Raw genomic sequence first — 23,773 nt, 5'->3', positions numbered from 1 at the left:
AAGGGAGGGTTTCCGGAAGGAGGGAGTGGTCAGCAGTGCCAAATGCTGCGATCAAGTAAGATAAGGCCTGTGAACGCCATATAACCCAGTGTATCTGGGAACCGGGAGGACATTGGTGATCTTGGGGAGACGTGTTTTCAGGGCACCTCAGCTGTGGGACAGGGTGCCTGGGCGCATGGCAGTGTGGTAGGCTGGCTGCTTTCCTGGGAAGGAAAGAGGAGGTGGCCACGAGGGACCCTGGGGGGAGAGGGAGAGAGGAATTTCATCTAACTTTTCTATTTAATCATGTTGCAGGCGGAGATCAGGGAACCCGGGGAGTGGGAGCCTGACTCATTTCCCTGCTCTGTAACACCGCCAGCATTGTTTTAGAAGCTAAGTCACTCTTTATTTAAACTCTCAAATCCGTAGAAAAGTCTTACGATTTCTCCCTCAACCCAAAGTTAGGTCCCTGGAAAGTAGAGGCTATTTACTGGCTTCGACCACCTTGTGCTAAGGAATCGCTCAGCTGGTGCTGCTGCCTCTTCCTTCCTCTCCATCAGCACTTCCTGAAAGCCACTGGAGCTTCAGGCAGCACGGGTCAGCAAGAGCTGGTGGCTGACACGGCTTCATAGAAAGAGGAGCACCCAGCACAGGAAGGCAGGAGAAGAGGACGAAGCCCGGGAGAGGGGGGATGGGGCGGAAATGTCCTTCTCACACCTCTGGCTGGGGCCTGGCGGGAATGAGGGCAGGAGTGAAGTATGTTGTACAGCATCAGATAACGAAAGCGGGCGAGTCAACAGCACTTGTCCACATGGCCATTTTATTCCGTGTTCAGATAGTACAATGGTTTTAGAAACCTCACTCTTCCTACTTTGAAGAATGCCAGGCAGGCCTACCTTGACCTGACAACAAACAGGTCTGGCCGGATGGCTCACTCTGGTGATTTAAGGAGCGCCTGTTGGTTGCAGATGGAGGAAAAGATGTCAGAGTGGAGGCCGCTGGCCGCCGTGGTAGAGGGAAAGGGCTGCGCCAGGGGTTAGCATTGTCCTAACTGGGGAGGGACCAGGTTTGCGAGTCCAGGAGCCTCGTTCATTGGTGGCACAAGGGAGTCAATTGTTGATGCTTTCCAGGCTGGTGGGAAAGTTTGGCATAAATCCACACCTCCCACACTTCAATACGCATAGGCATCACCTGGGGTGGGCATCTGGGCATGGAGAGGAGCTGGGAATCTCCTTAAAACGTAGATTGATTCCGTGTGGCTGGGGCAGGGCCTGAGACTCCGGATTTCCAGCCAGAGTTTCCCACCACACCTTGAGCAGCAAAGATGTGAACAGAAAGCCAGGTTTTCTAAACCTCTGGTACCTGTCACCACTTGTCCCCAGCAACTGAAGGATTGCTAGGGAGCACGGTGACTCAGAAGGAGGACACGTCTTCTAGGTCAGCAGGGCTCTGTGCAGACCACAAGCCTTTCCGGTCACACCTTCTACCCGCCTGGCATCTCCGTGGTCCGGTTACTCATTGTCTAAGCCCCCAGTCTCCTGGGAGACCTGGACTCTTTGATTTGACTTCTGTGTCCCAGGGCTTTCCCAGCGACTCATCTGGAAACCGTCACCACGGAGGCCTTTTCTTCGGGGCTAACCTGGTCCTTCTTCGTTTTGCTCTCTCAGGTTGACTGGAAAAGCGAGGATGGGCCTGCCATGGTGCGTTTGTGATAAATAAGAGGAATCCCGTTCAGAAATAAATAACCCGTCTGGGGACCGGCGGGGAGGGTGCAAAGACAGCGGAAAGTGCTCCTGGAGCAGGCTGGACAGCGAGCGTTGCTTCTCGGAGGGGGTGGCACTGGGCAGCATCGCCCACCCGAGGCCTCAGCGCCCCTGAGCCGCAGCCCAGTTCTTATGCCATGAATCTGCATTGCAGACCTGGGCTTCGCCTGGCATTTCATCGGAGCTGAGCGCTCGGAGAGGGCTGTCCGCCCGGGATCACAGGAGTCACCGGTCCTGGGGCTCTGAGTGACTATGGAGGGGCTGCTGAAACCTGTCACTTGTTTGGCTTTGTGGCTGAACAGACCGGGATGTCTCTAGTGACCCATCTCGATCTTCTAGAATCACCCTCCCTGTTAATATCCTGATTAATAAAAATAAAATGTAGTTACCTATGAAATTCACAAGAATGTAGTTGCCTTAAATTTTAAAAAGTGCTTTCTTTCCAGAGAACGCAGAGTGCTTCTCAGGCCCTCTGTTCATCCCCATGGGCCTCCGTGCCGGAGGTGGGGAGGAGCAAAGGAGTGGGGGGGCTCTGAGCTCCAGCCCGGAGTCTGAGGTTCTGGGGAGCCAGCCTCCTCCTCAGACATGGCTTCTATTCTCCGCACTCTAGGCATGTGTGGGAGCCTCTGGCTACTGGACCCTGAGAAAACTCCAGCGGGTACAAAACCCCAATACATGCCTTGTTATTTTCCTGTGGTCTCTCTCGCTCTCTTTCCCTCTGTCTCTCTCCACTTTTTCAAAAATTTATTTTTTTGATAAAAGGTGTGGGCCAGCCTGCCTGCAGCCCTTGCCAGGGAGCCCCGCTGGCTGTGCGGGCTGGTCAGCCCCGCTGGGCCCCGCGCCTGGGCTGGTGGAAGCAGACACAGGGTCCGCGCAGCTCCCTGGGGCCGAGGGACGCTGGCTCTTCTGGAGTTTCTTCTTCTCCACCGCCATCCGCAAGGCCTGGAGGAGCTGGTCTTTGTTATTCAGGATGTTGTACTCGCAGAGATTCACCAGCTTGTCGAAGGCGGCCTCCGTGTACGTCAGTTCCTTGGTGGCGTAGGGAGTTTTGGGGCCGTAGATGTCCACCTGGCCCTTCTCCAGCTCCTCGGGGCTCCGCTCCACACCTGGAGGCAGCAGAAGGACTCGCTGTAGACTCTCACTATGTTAGCTTGCAATGACTTGTGTCCTACCTCTCCCCCAGCCCACCTCTGCATGCACGGGCACACACACACACACACACACACACACACACACGCACCCCTGCAAGCTCCAGGGCAGGGACACAGCTTGCTCACCTTAGGATTGCCCTAGCATGAACACAGTGCCACAAGCATAGCTGGATCTCAATAAATGCAGAGTGACTGAGTTTGAGAGTAAAGTTTGACACTGCCCGCTCATGGAGGGAGGTGTCTTTTCTTTCTTGCCAAACCAAGATCGGCTCAGACTGGTGCTGAGCCGGGCTTCCTGTTAGAGCTATTAGAAGACGGCGTACGTCTGAAGACAGGAGCTCCAGTGCCAGCCCGGGGGTGGGGGGACAGAGCTCCCGGGCAGCTTACCTGGGGCCTTGTACTTCTGGAAGGTGTCGCTGATGAGCGGGAAGAAAAGCACGATGGGGGCGTCGGGCTCCTGGGCCTTCTCCATCAGGTAGCACTCCTTGAGATGGCTGTTCCCCTCCTCCCGGATGTCATACTCGGGGAAGGGGATGTTCTGCACGGAGCAGTACTCACAGGTCTGCTTCATCGGCTGGGGTAGCACAGGGGGACATGTTTGAGTGTTAGGAGGGGGTGGAGGTAGATGAAAAACACAGAGCTCTTAGATCCAGCCTCCTGATTCCCCGCTAACAACTCCGGTCTCCAACTGCTTGGCCTATTTGTGCTATTTTTAGAACACAGCCAGGTCAGAACAAAGGGGCTGAGGCAATAGGTCGGTGTGTGTCTTACTGCAAGCTCCTTCCCCACCTAACATGAACAGAAGCCCCTTCCATGATGCTTCACCCAAACAGACCCGGGGAGACATGGGTGGCGGCCTGAGGGTGACGAGCTGAGCCATGGACAGCCATGGCTGGCAGGCTCCTGGGGGACCAGTATGGGCTTTCGAACCAACAGAGTGAGCGTCACAGGGCTGCCAAGGACTCTGAGGGGCGTCTTTGTGAATGTGATGTAACAGGAAGAGCAGGGGACGTAGAGCATCAGAATCCCCTCAGAGTGTCCCCCTCTTCCGTGCTCACTGGCCGTGGGACCCTAAGCAAGCACTTCCCCTCTCTGTGCCTCGTTTGCTCGGCTACAACATGGGAACAACAGCACCTGTGCCATCTACTCAAAGAGCTGGTGTAGCCCTAACCGGTTTGGCTCAGTGGATGGAGCGTTGGCCTGTGGACTGAAGGGTCCCAGGTTCGATTCCGGTCAAGGGCATGTACATTGGTTGCGGGCACATCTCCAGTGGGGTGGTGTGCAAGTGACAGCTGATCGATGTTTCTCTTTCATTGCTGTTTCTAACTCCCTATCCCTCTCCCTTCCTCTCTGTAAAAGATCAATAAAATATATATTTTTTAAAAACGAGCTGGTGTAAGGATCAAGTGAGAGTGTGTAGGAAAGGGCGTTGCCACTCATTTACAAACTTAGGTCATTATCACAGTCATAAACCTACTTACACTCCCCCTTTCCTGGCTTTAGGATAGGACTATATTAAAGTAGGCCCCAAATCAGCTTCTTTCCCTTAAAAGGCCAGAACATTTAAAAATAAATAAATAAATAAAAACCTCCTCTGGTCCTAGTTCTTTAGTATAATTACATGAGGGTCTGATTTCCTGGGAGAGGGACATTACAAGCTCTTGAAGTGGTATAAAACTTTAGAACTGACTGGTTCTATTAAGGTGAGGACTGAGGAAAATTTTTCCATTGATTAAAATAATTTTTAATGTTTTTAAAAAAATTGATTTCAGAGAGAAAGAGAGAGAGAGAGAGAAAAAGAGAGAGAGAGAGAGAAAAAGAGAGAGAGAGAGAGAGAGAGAGAAGAGTGAGGGAGAGATAGAAACATCAATGGTAAGAGATAATCATCGGTCAGTTGCTTCGCGCACCCTCCCTCTCTCCCACCCCCACCCCTTATCAGGGATCAGGCCCACAACCCAGGCATGTGCCCAGACCAGGGACTGGAACAGTGACCTTCTGGTTAATGGGTTGATGCTCAACCACTGAGTCACACCAGCCAGGTTCCATTGACTTTTAGAGAGAGTGGAAGGGAGCAGGGAGGGGGAAAGGAGGGGGGAAAGGAGAGAGAGAGAGATCAACGTGAGAGACACATCGATTGGCTACCTCCGTCTTGAGCCCCAACTGGAGCCAGAGATTGAACCTGCAACTGAGGTATATGCCCTTGATCAAGAATCAAACCCAAGACCATTGGGTCTGTGAGCCAATGCTCTAATCACTGAGCAACCCAACCAGGGCTATTTAAAGTTTAAAAAATTAAAAAAAAAAATTTTTTTTTTTCCAGCCGAAGAACACTCAGATGCAAAAATTGGAATTAGCTCAGTGAGTCTTCCAAAGCCCTGGGCGGTGGGTGGGGTGGGGGTGTGGGTGTGGGGTGGGCACTGCGTGTGAAAGCAGGTGGCTGCCCTGAGGTTTGCATGGCTCCCTTCAGAGCACGCTTTGCAGCTTGAGTTTCTGTGAAGCTAAGTCTTGGCTCACGCCTGGCCTGTGTCAGAAGAGGAGAGCCTCTTGTTGCCACACTTGCCTTTGTCTGGGACCCGGCACAATAATTGAGATGGATGATGAGGTCGGCTTTCCTCTCCGGCCTGAGGAGGGGTGGGTAGCTGGAGTTGACAAAGAATGCAGTGTCCAGCAGACACAAGTGGTTCACGGTCTGCGTCAGCTGGTTTGGGAAGCTGTCAAGCACAGTGTCTGAAACCCAAGGCTTCCAGTTACCATCACACCCGCCACCCTGGCCTCAGCAGGTGGGCAGGGTCCCTGGGAGGGATGGAGGGCCCTGCCCAGAGCTCGTTCAGCTCAGCCTGGACTTGCAGCCCCAGCTGCCTGTCCGGGGTGCCCAGGTGAGTGGGTGACCCTCTGGGCTGATGAGGAACGGCATTATCTTGGGGTTTAGCAAGTCTTTTATGGCATAGGCACGGAACACCCACTACGACTCAGCCACAGGGCTTGTGGGGGAGCAGGGGCATAAGGCGATCCTATCATTTGGTAGAAACTCGGGACCCAGAGCCAGTGGCCCTTTCTGCCCCGTCAGTGAGGGCAGGGATTATGGGGCCAGGCCCCAGCAGCCATGGCCAGATAAGACACTAACGGTGGTGGGACTACCCCAGAGCCTCACCGCGGTGGGGAGGAGGCACTGAGCTGAAGCTGCAAGACCCAAGTCTAAGGCCTGGCTCTGCTGCTTCCCACTTGGGAGTTCCTGAGCTGGGCCATCCCTGCCCAACTCAAGAGGGCACCGTTCACAGGAAGAGGTGCCCTCAGAGCACAACGACAGCACGTCAGGGCCCACGTCTTCCCATCTGTGAAATGGGCCGACTTCTGCTGGCGGGGGTTGTTGTACAGTCAATGAACTAACTATGTATACCACTCTGCCCGCTGTTCGAGACTTCCCCCAGGAATACACCTCCCCCAGGAGTCTGCCACACGCCTTCACGGACATGCTCTGAGGAGTTTCTGCGTCCTATCTCTGTGGCAGCCTCCACATCCACTTTTCCTTCCTCCCCAGAGGCAGGCCTCCCCTGGCAGGCCGGGTACCTTTCCACTTGGAGAACTGGCCGTTCTGGAGGTAGTCGGTGTGCAGCTGCAGCCCCAGCAGGAAGTTGTGGAACTCAGACACGAAGGACCGATAGGTGAGGATGTTGCGGAAAGTGTTGGAGAGCCAGGATGCTGGGATCACTACCGACGTGTCCAGGGCCTTGGGGTCACATTTGGGGATTTCAGGAAGGATCGGCTCTTCCTCTGCAGGGGAGGGGGACGAAGAGCAGGTCACCAGAGGTGGGGTCCCCAGGTGGAGCCCTGCATGGTGGCCCAGCACCCAGGGGTGAGCCACTGTAAGTGCTGTTCACTGCTTCTTGCCTAGTTCTCGAGACCCTGGCATCGGAGCTGGAGTGCCCAGGTGAGACAGACTAGGGGTGGGGGCGGAAGGTGACAGGTAAGGAGGGGATCCAGAGAGGATGGTCTAGACTAATCAGTGTTTCCCGAAGTGTGGTACGCGTACCCGCAGGGGTATGGGAAGAGTTTGGTGGGGATACGCACTGCACCGTGCTCAGCTGCGCCTAATTCTGCGTTCTCATGAGTACGAGGGGTACTCAGCGTTACGGAAATTATAGGAGGGGTACACATATGTCAAAAGTTTGGGAAACACTGGCTAGGTGAATAACCCTTAACTGTGCGCACAGGTCCCTTTCTCCTTCAGCTCTCTGGGTGCCACACACTACACAGTGGATCCATTTCCTCAGCCGCCTACAGCTGGCCCCCGGGGGCTGTGGCTGGGCCTCAGTGCATATGTCTTCACCTACAATTACCCTCCCTTCCAGGCAGGGAAGCCCCTCTAGGCCTAGCTGCCTTCCGATGTTTGTGGGCCGCAGAGATGGTGTTAAAACATGCGGCAGGTCCACCAGGCCTCAGTTTGTGACCCACTACCCTCCACGACCCCCTCCCATTATCCCACCAAGAGAGAAAAACAGTGTGTCACCCACCGATGTCTTGCACTTTCTCCCTTGTCCACCTGTGGAGAAACTCTTCCGAGTTTCGGGCAAAATTCCAGGCATCGAGCAAGTTCACGGAGAAGACGCTGCTCCACAAACCTGGGGAGCAGGGCCAGCGGTGAGCAGCTCTGCCCGAGAGCTCCCGGCCTCCCCAAACGCTGGCTAATTCTGCCTTGGCCTCGATCCCCACTCCAGGTCAGGCTGCCTGGAGGCTGGGACAGACTTCCATGTCCCTCTGCCCACACTGTAGCTCCCCTCAGAAGACTGATGGCCCCCAGCTTGCAGCTCTCCCCTGCCCTTCTCTCAGGGCTGGGAGGGGGCAAGAAGGTATATAAGGCCCTGCTCCAGCAGGGACTTAGCGCTGACAGGTGCAGGCTTCAAGTCCCAATGCCCACTCTTTCATCAGTTAATGCACTAGCTTAGGCACATGAGGAGCACTTGATAAGCATAGTGCTACTTATTATCATAATTTAAAGGTGCAGCACAGTAATAATACTCATATTGAAACCTTTCACACACATTGACCCATATGGATCTATAAGATAGGTTTTTATGCTTAAGCCCAATTTACAAATGAGGAAACAGGCTCAACCGGCTCAGAGAGTTCATCTCAAGTGTCTTAACTACAGATCTCCGAACCACACGCCCAGCAGCACGGGTGTTTGGAGGAAGGAGGGGCCGCCCCAGGCTGGGGGCTCCTGGGCAGGCTTCACCAAAGCTCTGGGGCTGGATTTGGACCTCTGGGCCGGGCTGCGCGGAGGCAGATGGGAGAGAGGGGCTGCGGACTAGTTGAAATAAGGGCCTCCTCTGGTGGGGATGTAAAGATGGGTCTGTTCTTTTAGGTCTCCCTCTGGCGGGTGACGTTCAGACTCTGGAGGGGAGAACCACGCGAGTGGACATCATAGTGAGGCCCTTGCCCTCAGCACTGGCTCTGGAGGACCGGGGAGCACAGGTTGGGAGCTGGGCCAGGCTTCGCCGCTGACTTCGACTTCACCCTCTGAGCCCCGCTGCCCGCTTGGGTCCCCGGAGCTGGGCTAGCCGTTGGAAGCAGGCATGTTGCTGCCTGGAGCCAGAGGGAAAGGGCGGGGAGTTCCAAAAGCTGCTGTTTTAGCCTGCTATTCCCAATCTCACCGGGACAGCTCCTGGGGGAACAGAGCACGCCTCCCTGTCTTTCCCTAACTCACAGGCAGGGCCCGCTCAGCGCGGGCGGGGTTCCCCGGCGCCTCGCCTCCCCGGCAGCAGTCACCTAGCAAGTAGCACATCCGGGACTCGGGGATCCTCCGCATCAGCCGTCCCATGAAGAACTCAGAGCCGAAGAGCTCGGTGGGGATGAAGGCCCCGTACTTCTGCATGCCCACCTCGTACGGGGAGAACTCGCACCACTCTGCACGAACAGCGGGACACGGTGTCAGCCGTAGGTGGTACCGCCACACCGTGGGTCCTGACTGTCTGCAACTGAGCCCACCCTCCTCGGGAAGACCTGGACAGTGAGGCCACAGTTCCCTCCCAGGACACATGGGGGCGCCATGGCCAGGCAAGACAGGTTTGCAACCTGCACTGCACATTTGCTCCTCAAAACCGGATAACTGACCCCAAAAGCAGGACTGACCCCAAAGCAGGGCAGGTCTCTAAAAGCTTCCCCTGGGCAGCTTAAGAAATCCTTTCCCTCGTGACCTTTATTTCCTCCTGTCCCATCAAACTGCCACCCAGGCAGGAGCCTCTGTACCTGTCTCGGCTCCCCCACCAGCCATACCCCAGGGCAGGAAGGGGTAGGCAAAGTCGATTCTTCAGCTGTCAGGAGCACCTTTTGATGTGGGGATTGGCAAAGATGCGGGGGCCTGTGTGTGCTGGGTGCAGGGAGCCTTTGCCTGCTGAGAAGGGCCCCCCTGGTAAGATGCTAGTCAGCAGTGTTACCTCTGAAATCCTGGTTGCTTACATCGTCCTTGACATTGATGGTGAGGTAGATGGGCAGGGGGTTCTGGCCACGGCTCAGGGCAGCACGCTGCTCTGACAGTTTGCTGTCGTTTCTCTGTGGGGAAACAACATGGTTCAGGAAAAGAAGCTGACAGACCTGGGCATCACAGAATAAGGGCACAGTCTGGGCCTCCTGAGCCCGCCAGGCTGCTGTGTCGGCCGTGGCGGACACCAGCTAACCCTGCTTTTAAAATGCCCAGCTGAAGGTACACTCATCCTTGGACTGCTCACCACCCCAGACATGTGGATGGTGTTGGCCTGGGTCTGCAGGTTAGGGCTGTCTCTCAGAGCCCCGGGGTTCTTTCTCTGGTGCCTCAGGAACCAGAGAATGAAGAGGTGGAAGAGGCAACCACTGCCTCTCTCCTCCCCATCATCTTCCACCCACGCACGCTGGAGCAGCTTCTTTTTTTAAAATCTGAGGAATTGCTGTTTACTTCTGTTTGTCTTGTTACTACTAATATTCTCTCATTTTTTAAAAGTTCTTTATTGTTTAAAATATTGCATATGTCTCCTTTTCCCTCCGTTGACCTCTCCCTGCCCTCTCCTGCCTCCCAGCACAGGCCTGCACCCTGCTGCTGTCTGTGTGCATTGGTTATGCTCATATGCATGCATACAGGTCTTTTAGTTGGTCTCTCCCCTCTACCCCATACTCTCCCCTGCCTTCCCTCTGAGGTTTGACCGTCTGTTCGATGCTTCTACTAGTCTCTGGGTCTATTTTTGTTCATCAGTTTATGTAGTTCATTATATTCCACAAATGAGTGAGATCATGTGATACTTATCTTTCTCCTCCATTTTTCTTATCTGCTTTGCATGTTGCATAGAATGGACTTGGGAAGGGAAAAATGCTTCTTCTCTTTCTCTTTCCCTCCCTTCCTTCCTCTCTCCCTTCCTCTCTCTCCGTCCCTCCCTCTCTCTCTCCCTCCCTCCTTTTCTTCCCTCCATCCCTCCATTCCTTCTTTTCTTCCTTCCTTTTCTTCTCTGTCTCCTTCTACTCTTTTGTTTAACCTAAAACTTGGAAACTTGGGCCCCAGATGGCAGCCACGGTCCCTAGGTTCCCAGAGCACTGTGCTGTGTGATCAGAGTGGGGTCCTGCAGATCAGCTGGGCCACAGGCCACCCTCCAAAGAGAATCAGCCGGTATAGACAAGGCCAGCTGAGGCCATAGAGGTGCAGGTGCTGATCCCAGGCCTAGCAGCTCCTACCAAGTGGCCATCCATGGCCACCAGAGCTTGTGAAGGCCACGGAACCTGTGAGGGGTGGTCACCACATATGTAGGCCAAATGGCTCTTGGGCCTCCCTTGAAATACCTATTGAAACTGGGCCCAGAGATCTGGGCACTGCAGGGCTGAGTACCCTGGAAGTAGAGGAAGTGGCAGATTCACAGAAGAGCCAGTCTCTACTCTTTGTTGAGGGGGCCCGAGGGGAAGGGGCTCCTACTTGGGGAAGAGCAGAGGCCTCCTAACATGAATCCTAGACTTGCTTTTCTAGGAACCCTGGCTCCTGCCACACCAAACCCAGGAAGCAGTGCTCAGACTTCCGATGTTGAAGCTTTGATGCTCTCCTCAATTGTGGGGGTGCTAACTCTTTAGAAAGATCAGCTACCACTTATTGATGCAACTCCCATTTCAGGAAAAGCACAGAAGAGGGCCAGAGGTCAAACCCCATCCTGCCTCAGCCCAGAGCCAACACCCCCGTCTTCGCCTGCCCTGCCTCACCCAGAGGACAGGTTACATGGTGGGCTACCAGAGGGGGCAGGACGGGTGGGATCTGTCCAGAGCTGTGCGTGCCTCACGTCCAAATCCCCGTGGCCCCGCATAGTTCCTGGCATGCAGGAGGTGCTTACTTTGTAGAAAGATTGAGTGAGGGAATGAATGAATGTTGAAGATGGGATTTGGACCATCCTTGGTCGGTCTGTCTGGGTTTTCTGCGAGAGGGGACCTGCTAGAAATTAATTTACCGTTTCTCCTCCTCTGGAAAATTCTGATTTGAAATCAGAACTATTAAGACACAGATAGCCGCAGGTCTGAATGGAAGTGAGGTGGGAAGCTCTGCTTTGGGGCCAAGTCAAAGTTGGTCCTCCCTGGGGCCTGCACAGCCCGAAGGATCCGGGTGTTAGCTGAGCTCACCCCGAGATCCAGGACCACAGCACCCCATGGCCCCACTCCTCCAGCATGTCCCACATGGCTTCCACAGCAGCCGGGTCTCAACACAGGCGGGCCCTCTACTTGGGCACAAATTGCTCAGGTCATTGGCTCTCAGAGCAGGAGGGAGCCTCATCGGGTCCATCCTCTGTGTGGTGACCTTGAGAAGGAGCCCTGCAGGCCTCTAGTGGCTGGAGAATCACTGAGTGAGAGTCCCAGCTGCCGTGCTCTGAAGTCCATGCTGACTTTGTGCTGAGGCTGTGCATCCCATGGGTGGCTCCCGGCCCATTACTGAGTGGGGCAGGGATATGGAAGCAGGCCCACTCTGGGGGTGTCGAGCTCCTCTGACAGCCAACGTGGCTGTAGGACTCTCCAAGTCTTGCTGAACCTTCTAAATCACACAACGCTGTTCAGGATGCTTCCACCCAGCTTTTCTTCTCTCTCCGCCACGAGGGGTCAGCCTTGCGTCACAGTCTGATGGCTCTCCGGCCTTTCCCAGCCCCTCCCTATTCTCTCTCACAGGTGTCTTGGTTTGGCTCTCAGACGATACCCTACCTCTCTGCAGGATTGCATCGAAGCCAGCCCCCATCAGTGGGTCTCAGTCATACTCTAAGGGGATGTGGGAGGACAGTCCCATCATCTTCCTCCATCGCACATTCGGCACCTCACACCTTTGACATGCAAGGATGCAGCTGTAGGTCCAACCTAGCTTGCTCCTGCTGTGATATAAGCCCAGACACCCCGATGAAGGAAGAGAGCCGGGCATCAGCCACGGCGGGGTGCGGCTCAGAAGAGGCTGGTACCTACCTCATCCGCCAGGCAGGCCTCGATCAGCAGGCCCCAGAAGTCGGTGAAGTTGACCTTGTAGCCTTCCTGGCTGCGCTGCCGGAGCTCCTCCCGGAACTTGCGGAGCTGGTCCGGGAACAGGGCGGGCAACTTGTCCTTGACCACGTGCCTCCGGGCCTCAAGGATGGCAGTCTCCAGGTTTTTGGAGGACCAGTCAGGGTCACGGTACAAGGTAGCCATGGTCCTGGAGAAAGACAGGCGTGGCTGAGAGAGCTGAGCCAGCCCTGGTCCAGTCAACCCCAGGCCCTGGCCGGAGAGAAGGTGGCAGCTCTGGGGAAGAGCTGACCTGCCCGGAGAGGAGCCTGGAGGAAAGGCAGTGAACGCTGCTGCAGACAGTCGTCACAACGCGACCATTTCTGGATTGCCTGCTGGGTGCCAGGCACAGCATGTTGCTTCAGAGGGAGGACTCGGGACCCAGATCTTCCTGTTCTAATCCAGACCCTACCACTCTCTAGCTGTGTCATCTGGGGCAACTTACTTCACCTGGCTTCACCTCAGTTTCCCCATCTGTGGAAAGGGAAGAGTTATGATAATTGTACTTACCTCACAAGGTTAGTGTGAGATTACATCAGCTAATGCCATGTGATGTGGTTAGAGTAGCACGGCACAGAGTGAGTCCTGGGCCCGGGGTGGTGGGGCCTTCGTTGGAACCAGGCTCAGCTGATTCCACATCCCAGCCTGTTTCCGCTCTGCCACACTAATGCTTCCCATCGTCATGAGGCTGGCTAGAGGTTTGTTCCCCCTTCTTCTTAACTTACACGTGGGCCACGGGGAGGAGAAAAATAAAGATAGGGGTCCCCCTAGCCCCGGTCTTTGTCCCTGTCTGCCTCGTCTTGGCCCGAACCCAGCGTTTGCCTGTGTCAGGACAGCACCGGGACCCCCGCACAGTGGCAATGCCTGCAGCTGCGTGATTGTCTGATCAGCGGCCTCATCTGTCACAGCATTTGTTTCTAATCAGGGAGGGTGGAGGTTGGTCAGTAGATTTCTTCAACAAAAAGCACCCTGCTCTCTACAAGTTTCACTCAATTACTTTTGTTTTTTTATTAATTATTTTTAAAAAATATATTTTATTGATTTTTTTACAGAGAGGAAGGGAGAGGGATAGAGAGCCAGAAACATCGATGAGAGAAACATCTATCAGTTGCCTCCTGCACACCCCCCACCGGGGATGTGCCCGCAACCAAGGTACATGCCCCTGACCGGAATCGAACCTGGGACCCTTCCGTCCGCAGGCCAACGCTCTATCCACTGAGCCAAACCGGCCTCAGCTCACTCAATTACTTTTAAAAAGTTTTCAAAAATAGTTACAAATAACTGGTTTTAAAAGAATCATTTCCAGTGCTTTCCTAGGCCAGGTACCCCATTTGCCCCCATAAAAGCAGGTTCTGTCCTCAGCCTACCACCCAGGGGCGGCCATTGGACAGGGAGCTTAAGAACCTGGGCCCTGGCCTCTGACAGCCTGGGTTCAGATCCCAGCAATACCACTCATTAGCTGAGCGGCTCAGGGCAATTCCTTTGTTTCTCCAGCTATACAGTGAGCAGAATGACAACACCTCCCTCAGAGTTTTCTGATGAAGAAGAAAGGAGCTGATTCTTTGGAAACAGTCACCCCAGTGCTGGGCGCAGAAGCCACGCTGATGACTGCCAGCTGTTCCCTCTATAGCACATCTGGCTGCAGCCTCAGGGCCCCTCACGCCCAGGAGCCCTTGGTTTTCCCGGGAGAGTTCACATCCACTCGCCCGAATGGAAGTCACCCACCCAGAGCGCCTCCAGGATGAGGGCCACAGACCTCGAAGGCTCAGAGGCCCACCAGCCCCAGGCAGAATAAGACACAGGCCTGGCTGAGAGAGACGCCTCGGGTGGTCAGAGGGCCTGGTCACTTCGGGCAAGGGCGGCATTATGACTTTGGTGGCCCCCTTCACCATAAATGATTAAAACTGTTGTTTTAGGACTATTGTGTAAGGACAGATATAGGACTATTCTTTATTAAAATATCCTCTCCAATCTACAAGTTCATTTTCCCCCCTTCTGATCAGAAAAGAAAACGTTTTTGTGGCCCCTACAAGGACCGTGGGACCGAGGCCTGGGGTCTCCTGTGGAGAAGCCACCTCATGCTGGTCCCTCCTGGGGGAGCCAAGTTCTCACTCTCCTGGCTCATCAGCAGCCTGAGGAGGTGGGATCCTGGGGACACCTGCAGCGCGGAGGGCGGAGGCTGTGGGCAGGGTGGGTGGTGGCCGGAGTGTGGGCAGCCAGGGCAGCTGGGCCAGCTCCAGGGCCTGGGAGACTGGATACCCCCTCCCTCAGGACAGAGGGCAGCTGCCTCTCCCTGGCAGGACAGGATCAGAGGTACCAGGAGTTCACTGCTGGTTGGCCACCATGCCCCCAGGTCTCAGCACAGCCCCAGGGTAACAGTACTGTCAGTAATGATCATCGAGCAGCATGTTTATAGTGTCTCTCATGTACCCAGTACGGGGAGCGCTTCTCCAACAACCCCATGAGGTCAGCACCATTCTTATCCCCACTTTACAGACATGGAAACGGAGGCTCGGAGAGGTCGAGCTCACCCAGCTGTGCGTGGGAGAGCTGCCCAGGCTTCCTGAGTCCCTCTTACGTGGGGCTTCACCTGAGACCCCAGGCTGGCCCTTCAGCTGTTTGTTCTGGGCTCCGCCAGACAGGTGGCCCCGGCTCCTTACCAGGTGGCCCCTGACAGGCCAGTGATGTAGCTGGCACAGTTCAGGAGGTTCAGCTTCTGCAGCCCCAGCAGGTGGCCATACATGGCGGTCATGGATCTCGTTCCACCCCCGGTGGCCATGATGGCTATGAGCGGTACCTGGGGGCACAGAGAGGCAGTCTGCTCAGGCGACTCTGGGTGGAGAGGCCTGGGACTGACAGACAGGAGCTGAGGACAATGGAGGAGGGAGAGCTGGTACCCAGAGCAGAGAGTGGGGTACCGAGTGACTTGAGAATTGTCTTTCACAGAGTGGCGGGCCAGCCAGGAGGTCTACAATTAGACCTTAGCTCAAACCCAATGGTTGGTGTCAGTAAAGGGCTCCAAAGCCTCACACGAGCGTGGTAAATCAGGTCTTCTCTGGAAGAGTCCTTAGCACTGTTAGTCTGGCCCTGAGTTAATAGATGCTGAAACAGAGGTACAGGGGGCTGGGTGGCTTGCTCAATAACCCATCTTGTACACGATTCCGTAATGGTTGCAAATTGATGGTCTTAATTTAGGGATCTGATGTGAGGGCATCAGCCCGGTGCATGATATGTGCCTAGTATATACCATTTGTGTAGGAGCAGGAGGAAGTGAATGTCTGCCATGTGATGGGGCAGGGCTGTCACCTCTGGGTTGACACAGGTTTACAACACGTGCCCTGGTGTGCTTCCCTAACGATGGGAGGAGGGGCCTCTCTGCCAAGACCTCTCTAACCGTTTTCATTTGAGGGGAGACTGAGGTCCTTCTGTTGGCTAAGCCCAGGCACGAGGTCTCCATTCACACCGATGGTCGGCCTCAGCAGGCGACATTCAGAAAGCTGCCCTGCTGCAGAGGGGACTGTGGGCCTCAGTCCTACAGGGAGGTGACAGAGGGCTCCAACAGAGGCACCATTGTCTGCGCCATGGGGAGAAGCCAGCCATGGGAGTGGAAGCTGCTTCTCTCCAGCTTCCGCCTGCTGTTCTTTCTGGGTGTGTGTATATATGTGCATGCTTTGGGGAAGGGAGAATTGAAGAATGAACGTCCCAGGGCCTTCTGGGTGGTGTTGTGGACTGTGGGAGGAGGACACTGTCACGTGTCTTCCTGGCTGGGAGAGGAGGCCATTTGTCACCTCAGGATCTTTTAGTGCTCCCTCCTTTCTCTCTCCACTCTGATCTCTCCTCCCCTTGTGAACACAACTGAATCATACCCAACTCAGCCCTTACCTGGACCTTAGCACCAACCAGGACAGGCAGCGCCGAGGCAGGCAGGGAGGGGCCAGGGGCAGACATCAGGGCGCAGGGTCGTTGGAAGGACAAGTGCAGAGCAGGCACTGAGCCCGACCTGCTGACCTCTGCTTACGCACCTCGTCCATCTGCAGGTCCTCCTCCAGCTGCAGCACCTGCTTCAGCGCCTCAGCCACCACCACGTTCCGCTTCTGCAGGAACTCCAGCTCTTCCGGGCACAGGCTGTAGCCCAGCCGCACGTCCAACATCTGGGGGCTGTGGGGACAGAGGACTTGGCTGAGCAGACCTATAGGCTCACCGCCATGAAGAAGACACGGCTTTAGGGTCTCTGCCTTTTCATCTGTCACATGAGGCTAATTGTGCTTAACTTCTAGCACCGTCTTCAGGACTTAACGAGACAACAAATATAAAGGCCCCAAAGCCTTACCTCGTGCATTGAAAGGAGGTATTTGACAAAATTAGGCTCATTGAGCCCTCCACCTCCTCAGCAAGACCTGGAAGGTCCAGAAAGGCTTCCCCCGGCACCTTCTATAGACCAAGGTCAGACATGGGGTCAAGGGTCCCTGAGGTCCTTCTGGCACTCTCTCGGGACAAAGCTCTATAGTAAGAGCTCTTTTGGGCCAGATAAACGTGGCCCCGTTCTCATGGAGCTCACACTGTTCTTTAAGCGCTTCCTGTTCCTGGAATAATAATTGTCCTGTGTGTGTGTGTGTGCAGTTGACAAAAACTCTTCATCTCCATGATCTCACCATGTTACCCCCCAGGTCTTCAAGACAGGAGGGGCAGGAGCTGCTGCAGCATGACCAGTGCCTGTCCTCTGGGTATCTCAGACCTGCCCTGAACAAGTCCAGCTCCTGGCCTGGCATCCAAGACCCCACGTGATCTGTCCAACCTCACCTTCAGTTACTTTCTGGAAGGGTATATCGGCTTTCTAAGCTCAGGAGCCATTTTGGTTCTGAGCCTTTGCACAAATCCTTGCTTTCACTGGATGCTTCCTTCCTCTGCCTAACTACGTCCCTGCATCCTCCAAAGCCCAGCCCCTCAGTGACTCCAGGCAGATGAACTTTGACACTTTGAGATCTGAGTCACTAACAAGGTCACACCTCCTTGATGGCAGGGCTTGGGAACTCTTCCATCATATTCTCCCATGGCTACCATGGGTCTGCAGACACAACTGTGAGGAAATAACTCTTTCCTCAACATCAACAAGGAATGGATAATAGACCAATAATAATCATAACATCAGTTGATATTTGCTGAGTGTCCCACTTGCCAACAGATCAGTGGGTTCTTGACATGTGTTATCTATCTCACTGGATCCTCAAAGCAACCAACAACGGTCAGTACTCTTGGTATCGCTCCAATTTACAGAGAAAAACTGAGACTTAAAGAAGTTAAATATCCTAAGAGCAGAGAGCTAATCGAATTGGAAATGGAAATTATGATCATTTGATTTTTGACAAGGGTGGGAAAATTCAATAAAAAAAAACCAATCTTGTCAACAAATAATGCTGAGACAACTCGATAGCCACATGCAATAGAATAAAGTTGAGCCTCTATGTCACATTGTATATAAAAACTAACTCAAAATCAATCACAGATCTAAAGATGAGAGAGTCCATAAAGCTTTTGAAAGAAAACATGGGAGTAAATTTTCATGACTTTGGATTAGTTAAATACAACAACAAAAGGACAAGAAATAAAAGAAAAAATATATAGATAAATTGAAAGTCACCAAAATTTAGAATGTGCTTCAAGTACTAGACACAGTGATTAGACAAGAAGAAAATATAAAAGGCATCCAAATTGGAAAGGAGGAAGTAAAATTTTCATTATTCATAGATGACATGATATTATACATAGAAAACCCCAAAGACTCCACCAAAAAACTACTAGATTTAATAAATGAATTTGGCAATATAGCAGGACAAAAATTAACACCCAGAAATCAATGGCTTTTTAAATACACCAATAATAAATTTTCAGAAAGAGAAACTAAACAAACAAACCCATTTACTATTGCAACAAAAAAATTAAGATACTTAGGTAAAAGACTTGTACTAGAAACTATAGGACATTGAAAAAAAGAGATAGAGGAAAATATAAACAAGTGGGAGAATATACCATGTTCATGGATTGGTAAAATTAACATCATTAAAATGTCCATACCACCCAAAGCAATCTATAGATTCAATGCTATCCTTATTAAAATACCAATGGCATATTTCACAAGTCTAGAACAAAGATTCCCAAAGTTGTTTAGAACCAAAACAGATCTCAGATAGCCACAGCAACTTTGTTCTTCTGTACAAAGAAGAACAAAGTTGGAAGAATCACAAAATCAGATATCAAGTTATAGTACAAAGCCACTGTAATAAAAACAGCCTGGAACTGGCATAAGAACAGACATGTAGACCAATGGAACAGAACAAAAATCCCAGAAATTGACCCAAGCAATTATATTCAATATTTGACAAAGGAGGCAAGAGCATACAATGGAGTCAAGACAGTCTCTTCAATAAATGGTGTTGGAAAAGTTGGACAGATACATGCAAAAAAGTGAAACTAGACTACTAACTTACACCATACACAAGAATAAACTCAAAAATGGGTAAAAGACTTAAATGTAAGTCATGAAACCATAAAAATCATAGAAGAAATTATAGGCAGCAAATATCTCAGATATCTCTCATAGCAATATGTGGATACGTCTCCTAGGGCAAGAGAAACTAAGGAGAAAATAATCAAATGGGACTACACCAAAATAAAAAGCTTCTGGCCCAGCCCACAGAGCTCAGTGACCTATGAACCAAGAGGTAACTATTTGATTCCTAGTCAGGGCACATGCCCAGGTTGTGAGCTTGATCCCCAGTGAGGGGCATGCTGGAGGGAGCTGATCAATGATTGTTTCTCATCATTGATGTTTCTCTCTCTCTCTTTCTCTTCTTCTCTGAAAATCAATTAAAAATATATTTTTAAAAAAGCTTCTGCATAGCAAAAGGAACCATCAACAAAGTAGAAAGGGAGCCCACTGTATGGGAGAACATATTTTTCAATGATATATCTGATAAAGGGTTAATATCTAAGACATAAAAGGAACTCATACAACTTAACAAAAGGAAGACAAACAATCCAACTAAAAAATGGACAAAGGACCTAAATAGATACTTCCCCAAAGTGGACATACAGATGGGGAGCCATGAAAAAATGCTCAAAGTCACTGATAATCAGAGATGCAAATTAAAACAATAATGAGGTATCACCTCACACCTAGAATGGCTATCATCAGCAAATCAATTAATGACTGGTGAGTATGCAGAAAAAGGGAACCCTAGTACACTACTGGTGGGAATGCAAACTGGTGCAGCCATTATGGAAAACTGTATGGAGTTCAAAAAATAATTTGGAACTGCCATTTGACCCAGTGATCCCACTTCTAGGAATATATCCTAAGAAACCTGAAACATTATTCAGAAAGAATAATGTTTGTACCCCTATGGATGTACCCCTATGTTCATAGCAGTACAATTTTACAATAGCTAAGATCTGGAAACAGCCCAAGTTCCCATCAGTAGATGAACTGATAAAAAAAGCTGTGGCACATTTACACCATGGAATACTATGCGGAAGTAAAAAAGAAGGATTTTTAATCCTTTGAGACAACATGGAGGAACCTGGAGAGTATTATGCTAAGCAAATTAAGCCAGTCAGAGAAAGACAAGTATCACATGATCTCACTAATAGTAGAATCTAGTGAGCAGAATAAATTGATGAACAAAATAAATCTAGGGACATAGAAGCATGGAGCAGACTGTTGAATCTCAGAGGTAAGATAGGGGTAGGAGCGGGGGGGAAAGAGACCAACCAAAGAACTTACATGCATATATGCATTGCCCATGGACACAGACAATAGGGCAGTGAAGGCCTGGGGTGGAGGGTGGGTTCAGGTTAGAAGGGGTTAAAGCGGGAAAAGGGGACATATGTAATATTTTCAACAACAAAGGTTTTTTAAAAAAGAATATTAAAAGATAGTCACCAGAAAAATAGATATTTGCAAATCATATATCTGACAAGGGACTTGTGTTCAGAATACACAGAGGACTCTTACAACTTTAGAAGGCAGATAAACCACTTTAAAAATGGGCAAATGATTTGAATAGACATTTCTTCAAAGAACATGTACAGATAGCCAATAAGCTCATGAAAAGATGTTTAACATCACTAGCCAGCAGGGAAATGCAAATCAAAACCACACCGAGATACCACTTCACCCCCCTCGATTGAACAGATCAGGGGGTCAGACAGAAAGAGGGTACTTTACCAGGGTGTAGACTTCATGTGCAATTCACAGTTCTCTCCCTGGGGCATGAAACATGAAAACGTGTCAGTGACGGCAATCCAAAGTCAAGTGATCCCAGTCAAAGAAGTGCAGACTCACCACACTGTCCCCTTCCTGACTGGACTCAGCTCACATGTGTGCACACACACATACTCTCACATGCACACATGCATGCACACACATGTTCCATCCCCACTCCCTCTTCCGGACCTGCCCTGCCCTAAATGCCTTAATTTGGCCTCCGTAGCCCCTCTTTGGCTCCACACTGCAGTTCAGCATTCCCTAGCCCACCAGACTCCTCTATCCTGCCGGAGGGACCCCATGAGTCACCTTCCCCCATGTGTCCCAGGCTCTTCCCATCTTCCTGCCACAGGAGCTCCAGGCTAAGCTGCCCAGGCCCCTCCCCAGACCCAAGCCCTCACTCACCACAGGCAGAGTCATCTCCTGGCCATCGGTGAGGTATTCCAGGGGCTGGCTGACGGGGCCTTTCGTCTTGTGCACACCACAGCAGCAAAGCTGGAGGAGGAGTGGTTCTGTGAGTGAGGTGAGCGGCTCCTTTGGCGGCCCTCCGGCCCAGTCCCCCACGCCACCCCCCGATGCCACCTTGTACCCCACAGCGCCATTGCTTTCTGGCCAGGTCCGCTTGCATCTGGGACTCGAAATACTTGGGGTAGTGGAAGCTGGCGGGGTTTGGGCGGCAGGGCTCTATGTACTGCGGGATGCGCTGGGTGTGCTCGAAGGACTCCGTCACTGTGACCAGGAGGTCTTTCCCTGGAAGAGGGGGCAACAGGGCTGAGACCCCCAAAGCCTCTCACTCCCCCATCCTAAGTTTGCCCAGGTAAAAGCCCAGCTGGAGGTGCTCAGGACAGGGGTTTAGAACTACCGGGGGCACCGGTTAAAATGCCCCGAGAGTCTCATCTGTAGGAAGGGCCAGGCCACGGCTTGCATGTGAAGCTGAAAGATGAGGCCCCAGAAAGGCCTCTGAGGTGCCGAGTCCTCCGAGGTTCTGCTTCTCTCACTGCAGTGAAAGCAGCCTCACCATCCCACCGGTTTGGGGCAGTGCCTCTTCCTCCCTTCCTCACCAGGTCTGTGCGGCCATGCTGCTCCCCACTTTTGGGACATGGGGGTCATGGGGTGGCGTGGTGAACAGGAGAGTCTCGTGTTTATGGATCTCTTAGGTCCCCACCAGCTACCAAATGCTAGGACTCTATGAATTGTCATCTCACCAGAGGAAGGGGCACAGCCAGAGGGGCCCTGGGCACTGTTAGTGTCCGCCCGCCCCAGTGCTGACCACTGCACCAGATCTAGCAAACCCCTGGTGTGGCAGGGGTATCGTGCAGACCAGTGTGAGCGATGCTGTGCCACTGATCCCTGACCCACGGTGCAGGGCAGGCCCGGGAGGCTCCGAGGGTCATGCGGGTGCCTGGAAGAGCATGCCCCTTAAAGAGGGCTGGGGGATGTGGATCCAGGGGTTCACAACCCCTGGGGGTGAGGTGATACTGAGGCATCCCCACCAAGCTCTGTTCCCCAGCTGAGCCCAGGGCAGCTGGCCGGGATGGGAAGCAGCCCGCGCCCCAGCAGGCAGAGGCAGTCAAAGGACCCACTTCTGCCGCGCTTCCTCTGCCTTCTGGATTCCGCATGAACGTCCAGGCGGGAGACTTGCCGAGCCTGCAACAAAGAAGCGGGGGTCATCCCTAGCACTGGCTGTCCCTGCTCTGAGTGACCTGACCTGGGAAGCCTGGCCCCCTGGTCATTGCGTTTTCTGAACCCAACCAAACGCTCTCGCCTCACTCAGAGATTGGGTATCGGAAAATGAAGCCTCCTGGGAAACCTAGGGCTGTGTTCTGCCAGGGGTCCCATTCTCAGTGCAGATGGAGGGTGGGGCCCGAGGGAACCTCCCTCCTTGGGGCTTTGAAAGTGAGTAACTTCCAATGAAAGGGCCTTCTCAAGAGGCAGAGGCAGGTCAAATGTCTCCACCACAAACTCCCTGGTTTTGGGGGGAGAGATTTTGAATCCTGGGATTTTAGATACATCTAATTAAAATGGCTGTCTCATCAGCTGGCCTGAAGGAAATCTTTCTAATAATGAACTTGTGCCTATAGGGAGATGGGGGTTGGGAGGAAATGGAACTGAGGCTGATTCTGGGAGAAGGCTGCTTCCCGGTTGGCTCCGGGACAGGGTCCCAGCGGGCCCCAGTGCTCGCTCCCACAGTCTGTTCCCCTGCGAGCCGCAGCCACTGGTGGCCTCTGGAGTCACAGGAACCCGGAAGGACAATTACCACCAGCACTCCGTTGGTGATGAGGTCCTCAGGCGGAGCGGGACTGGAAAACATAATGAGAACGCCTGGTCAGTGATATCCGTCCTGACTGCTTCCTCGCAAAGGCGACAAAAGCCGAAACAGGGTCAGTACGAGATGGCAGAGCCTTCTGGGTCCTTGTGAAAAGTACTGGCTTCAGAAACCTTAGATTCATAGATTGTCAAGGAGAAAACTGGCACGTCCAGAAAAATATAGATTTACAAGTTAGAAGGAATAGAAGAGTTTCCATTTATGCCCTCTCAAGGAATAGCTGTTCTTTTTCTAAACAGAACACGATTATATATAATACACAAGTTTTATACAACCGATAAGTAAAACACCAGAGTAAAATAGTAACAAAAAAATGGTATTTCATTTGCAATGCATGAGAGATGGTTAACATCTTTAGCCATAAACAAGCTCTTAAAAACCAGTAACAGACACTATAATAATGCAAGGAAACTGGAAAGAATAAAATGGAAAAAATACAAGTGATGATTAAGCATTGAGCATGTGTGACTGCTGGGATGGATGTTCTTTATGTCCAACCGGAGGAAAGGCAGTTTGGGGATAAACAGGCAACAGGAAAAGGCCAGACCACCAGCTAGGGCAGATGTAAGTAGTTCTGGTAGAGGAACTGGCCCATTCTCCATTCTGTGCTTTATTTCATTTATGTGTTTAACGGACAGTTCTGACCCTGGCAGAAAGGGGCCTGGTGAACAAGAAATGCCCTTGTGTTATAGAGCCCAGGGGTCTGTCTCCACGGTACCACTCAGCAGTCCGCTTGAGCCCAAGGTGACTGTCTCCAGATCAACTCTAAGCACCAATT

At 52.4% G+C, this 23,773-nt stretch overlaps 1 protein-coding gene across 1 annotated transcript in view; it reads right to left on the bottom strand.

Annotated features, from left to right (window-relative positions):
- Positions 1 to 785: 785 nt before the first annotated feature.
- PLA2G4E (phospholipase A2 group IVE) overlaps positions 786 to 23,773 on the bottom strand; it is a 64,750-nt gene continuing 41,762 nt past the window's right edge. The window contains exons 7-21 of the mRNA XM_084904218.1: positions 22,927 to 22,969; positions 22,253 to 22,316; positions 21,259 to 21,419; positions 21,075 to 21,164; positions 20,631 to 20,668; positions 16,429 to 16,564; positions 15,067 to 15,203; positions 12,335 to 12,557; positions 9,328 to 9,442; positions 8,660 to 8,797; positions 7,405 to 7,512; positions 6,461 to 6,664; positions 5,454 to 5,620; positions 3,281 to 3,467; positions 786 to 2,848 (exon numbers count right to left, since the gene is read on the bottom strand). Coding sequence (XP_084760344.1) covers positions 2,487 to 2,848; positions 3,281 to 3,467; positions 5,454 to 5,620; positions 6,461 to 6,664; positions 7,405 to 7,512; positions 8,660 to 8,797; positions 9,328 to 9,442; positions 12,335 to 12,557; positions 15,067 to 15,203; positions 16,429 to 16,564; positions 20,631 to 20,668; positions 21,075 to 21,164; positions 21,259 to 21,419; positions 22,253 to 22,316; positions 22,927 to 22,969 — 2,173 coding nt within the window. The 3' untranslated portion in view covers positions 786 to 2,486. The remainder of the gene's footprint in view (positions 2,849 to 3,280; positions 3,468 to 5,453; positions 5,621 to 6,460; positions 6,665 to 7,404; positions 7,513 to 8,659; positions 8,798 to 9,327; positions 9,443 to 12,334; positions 12,558 to 15,066; positions 15,204 to 16,428; positions 16,565 to 20,630; positions 20,669 to 21,074; positions 21,165 to 21,258; positions 21,420 to 22,252; positions 22,317 to 22,926; positions 22,970 to 23,773) is intronic.

This window comes from Pipistrellus hanaki, assembly GCF_964339955.1.
Source record: "Pipistrellus hanaki genome assembly, chromosome: 1".
NCBI classification, from domain to species: domain Eukaryota; kingdom Metazoa; phylum Chordata; class Mammalia; order Chiroptera; family Vespertilionidae; genus Pipistrellus; species Pipistrellus hanaki.
The sequence above is the reverse complement of the archived record's forward strand: the minus strand, read 5'-3'. Positions and strand labels throughout refer to the sequence as shown.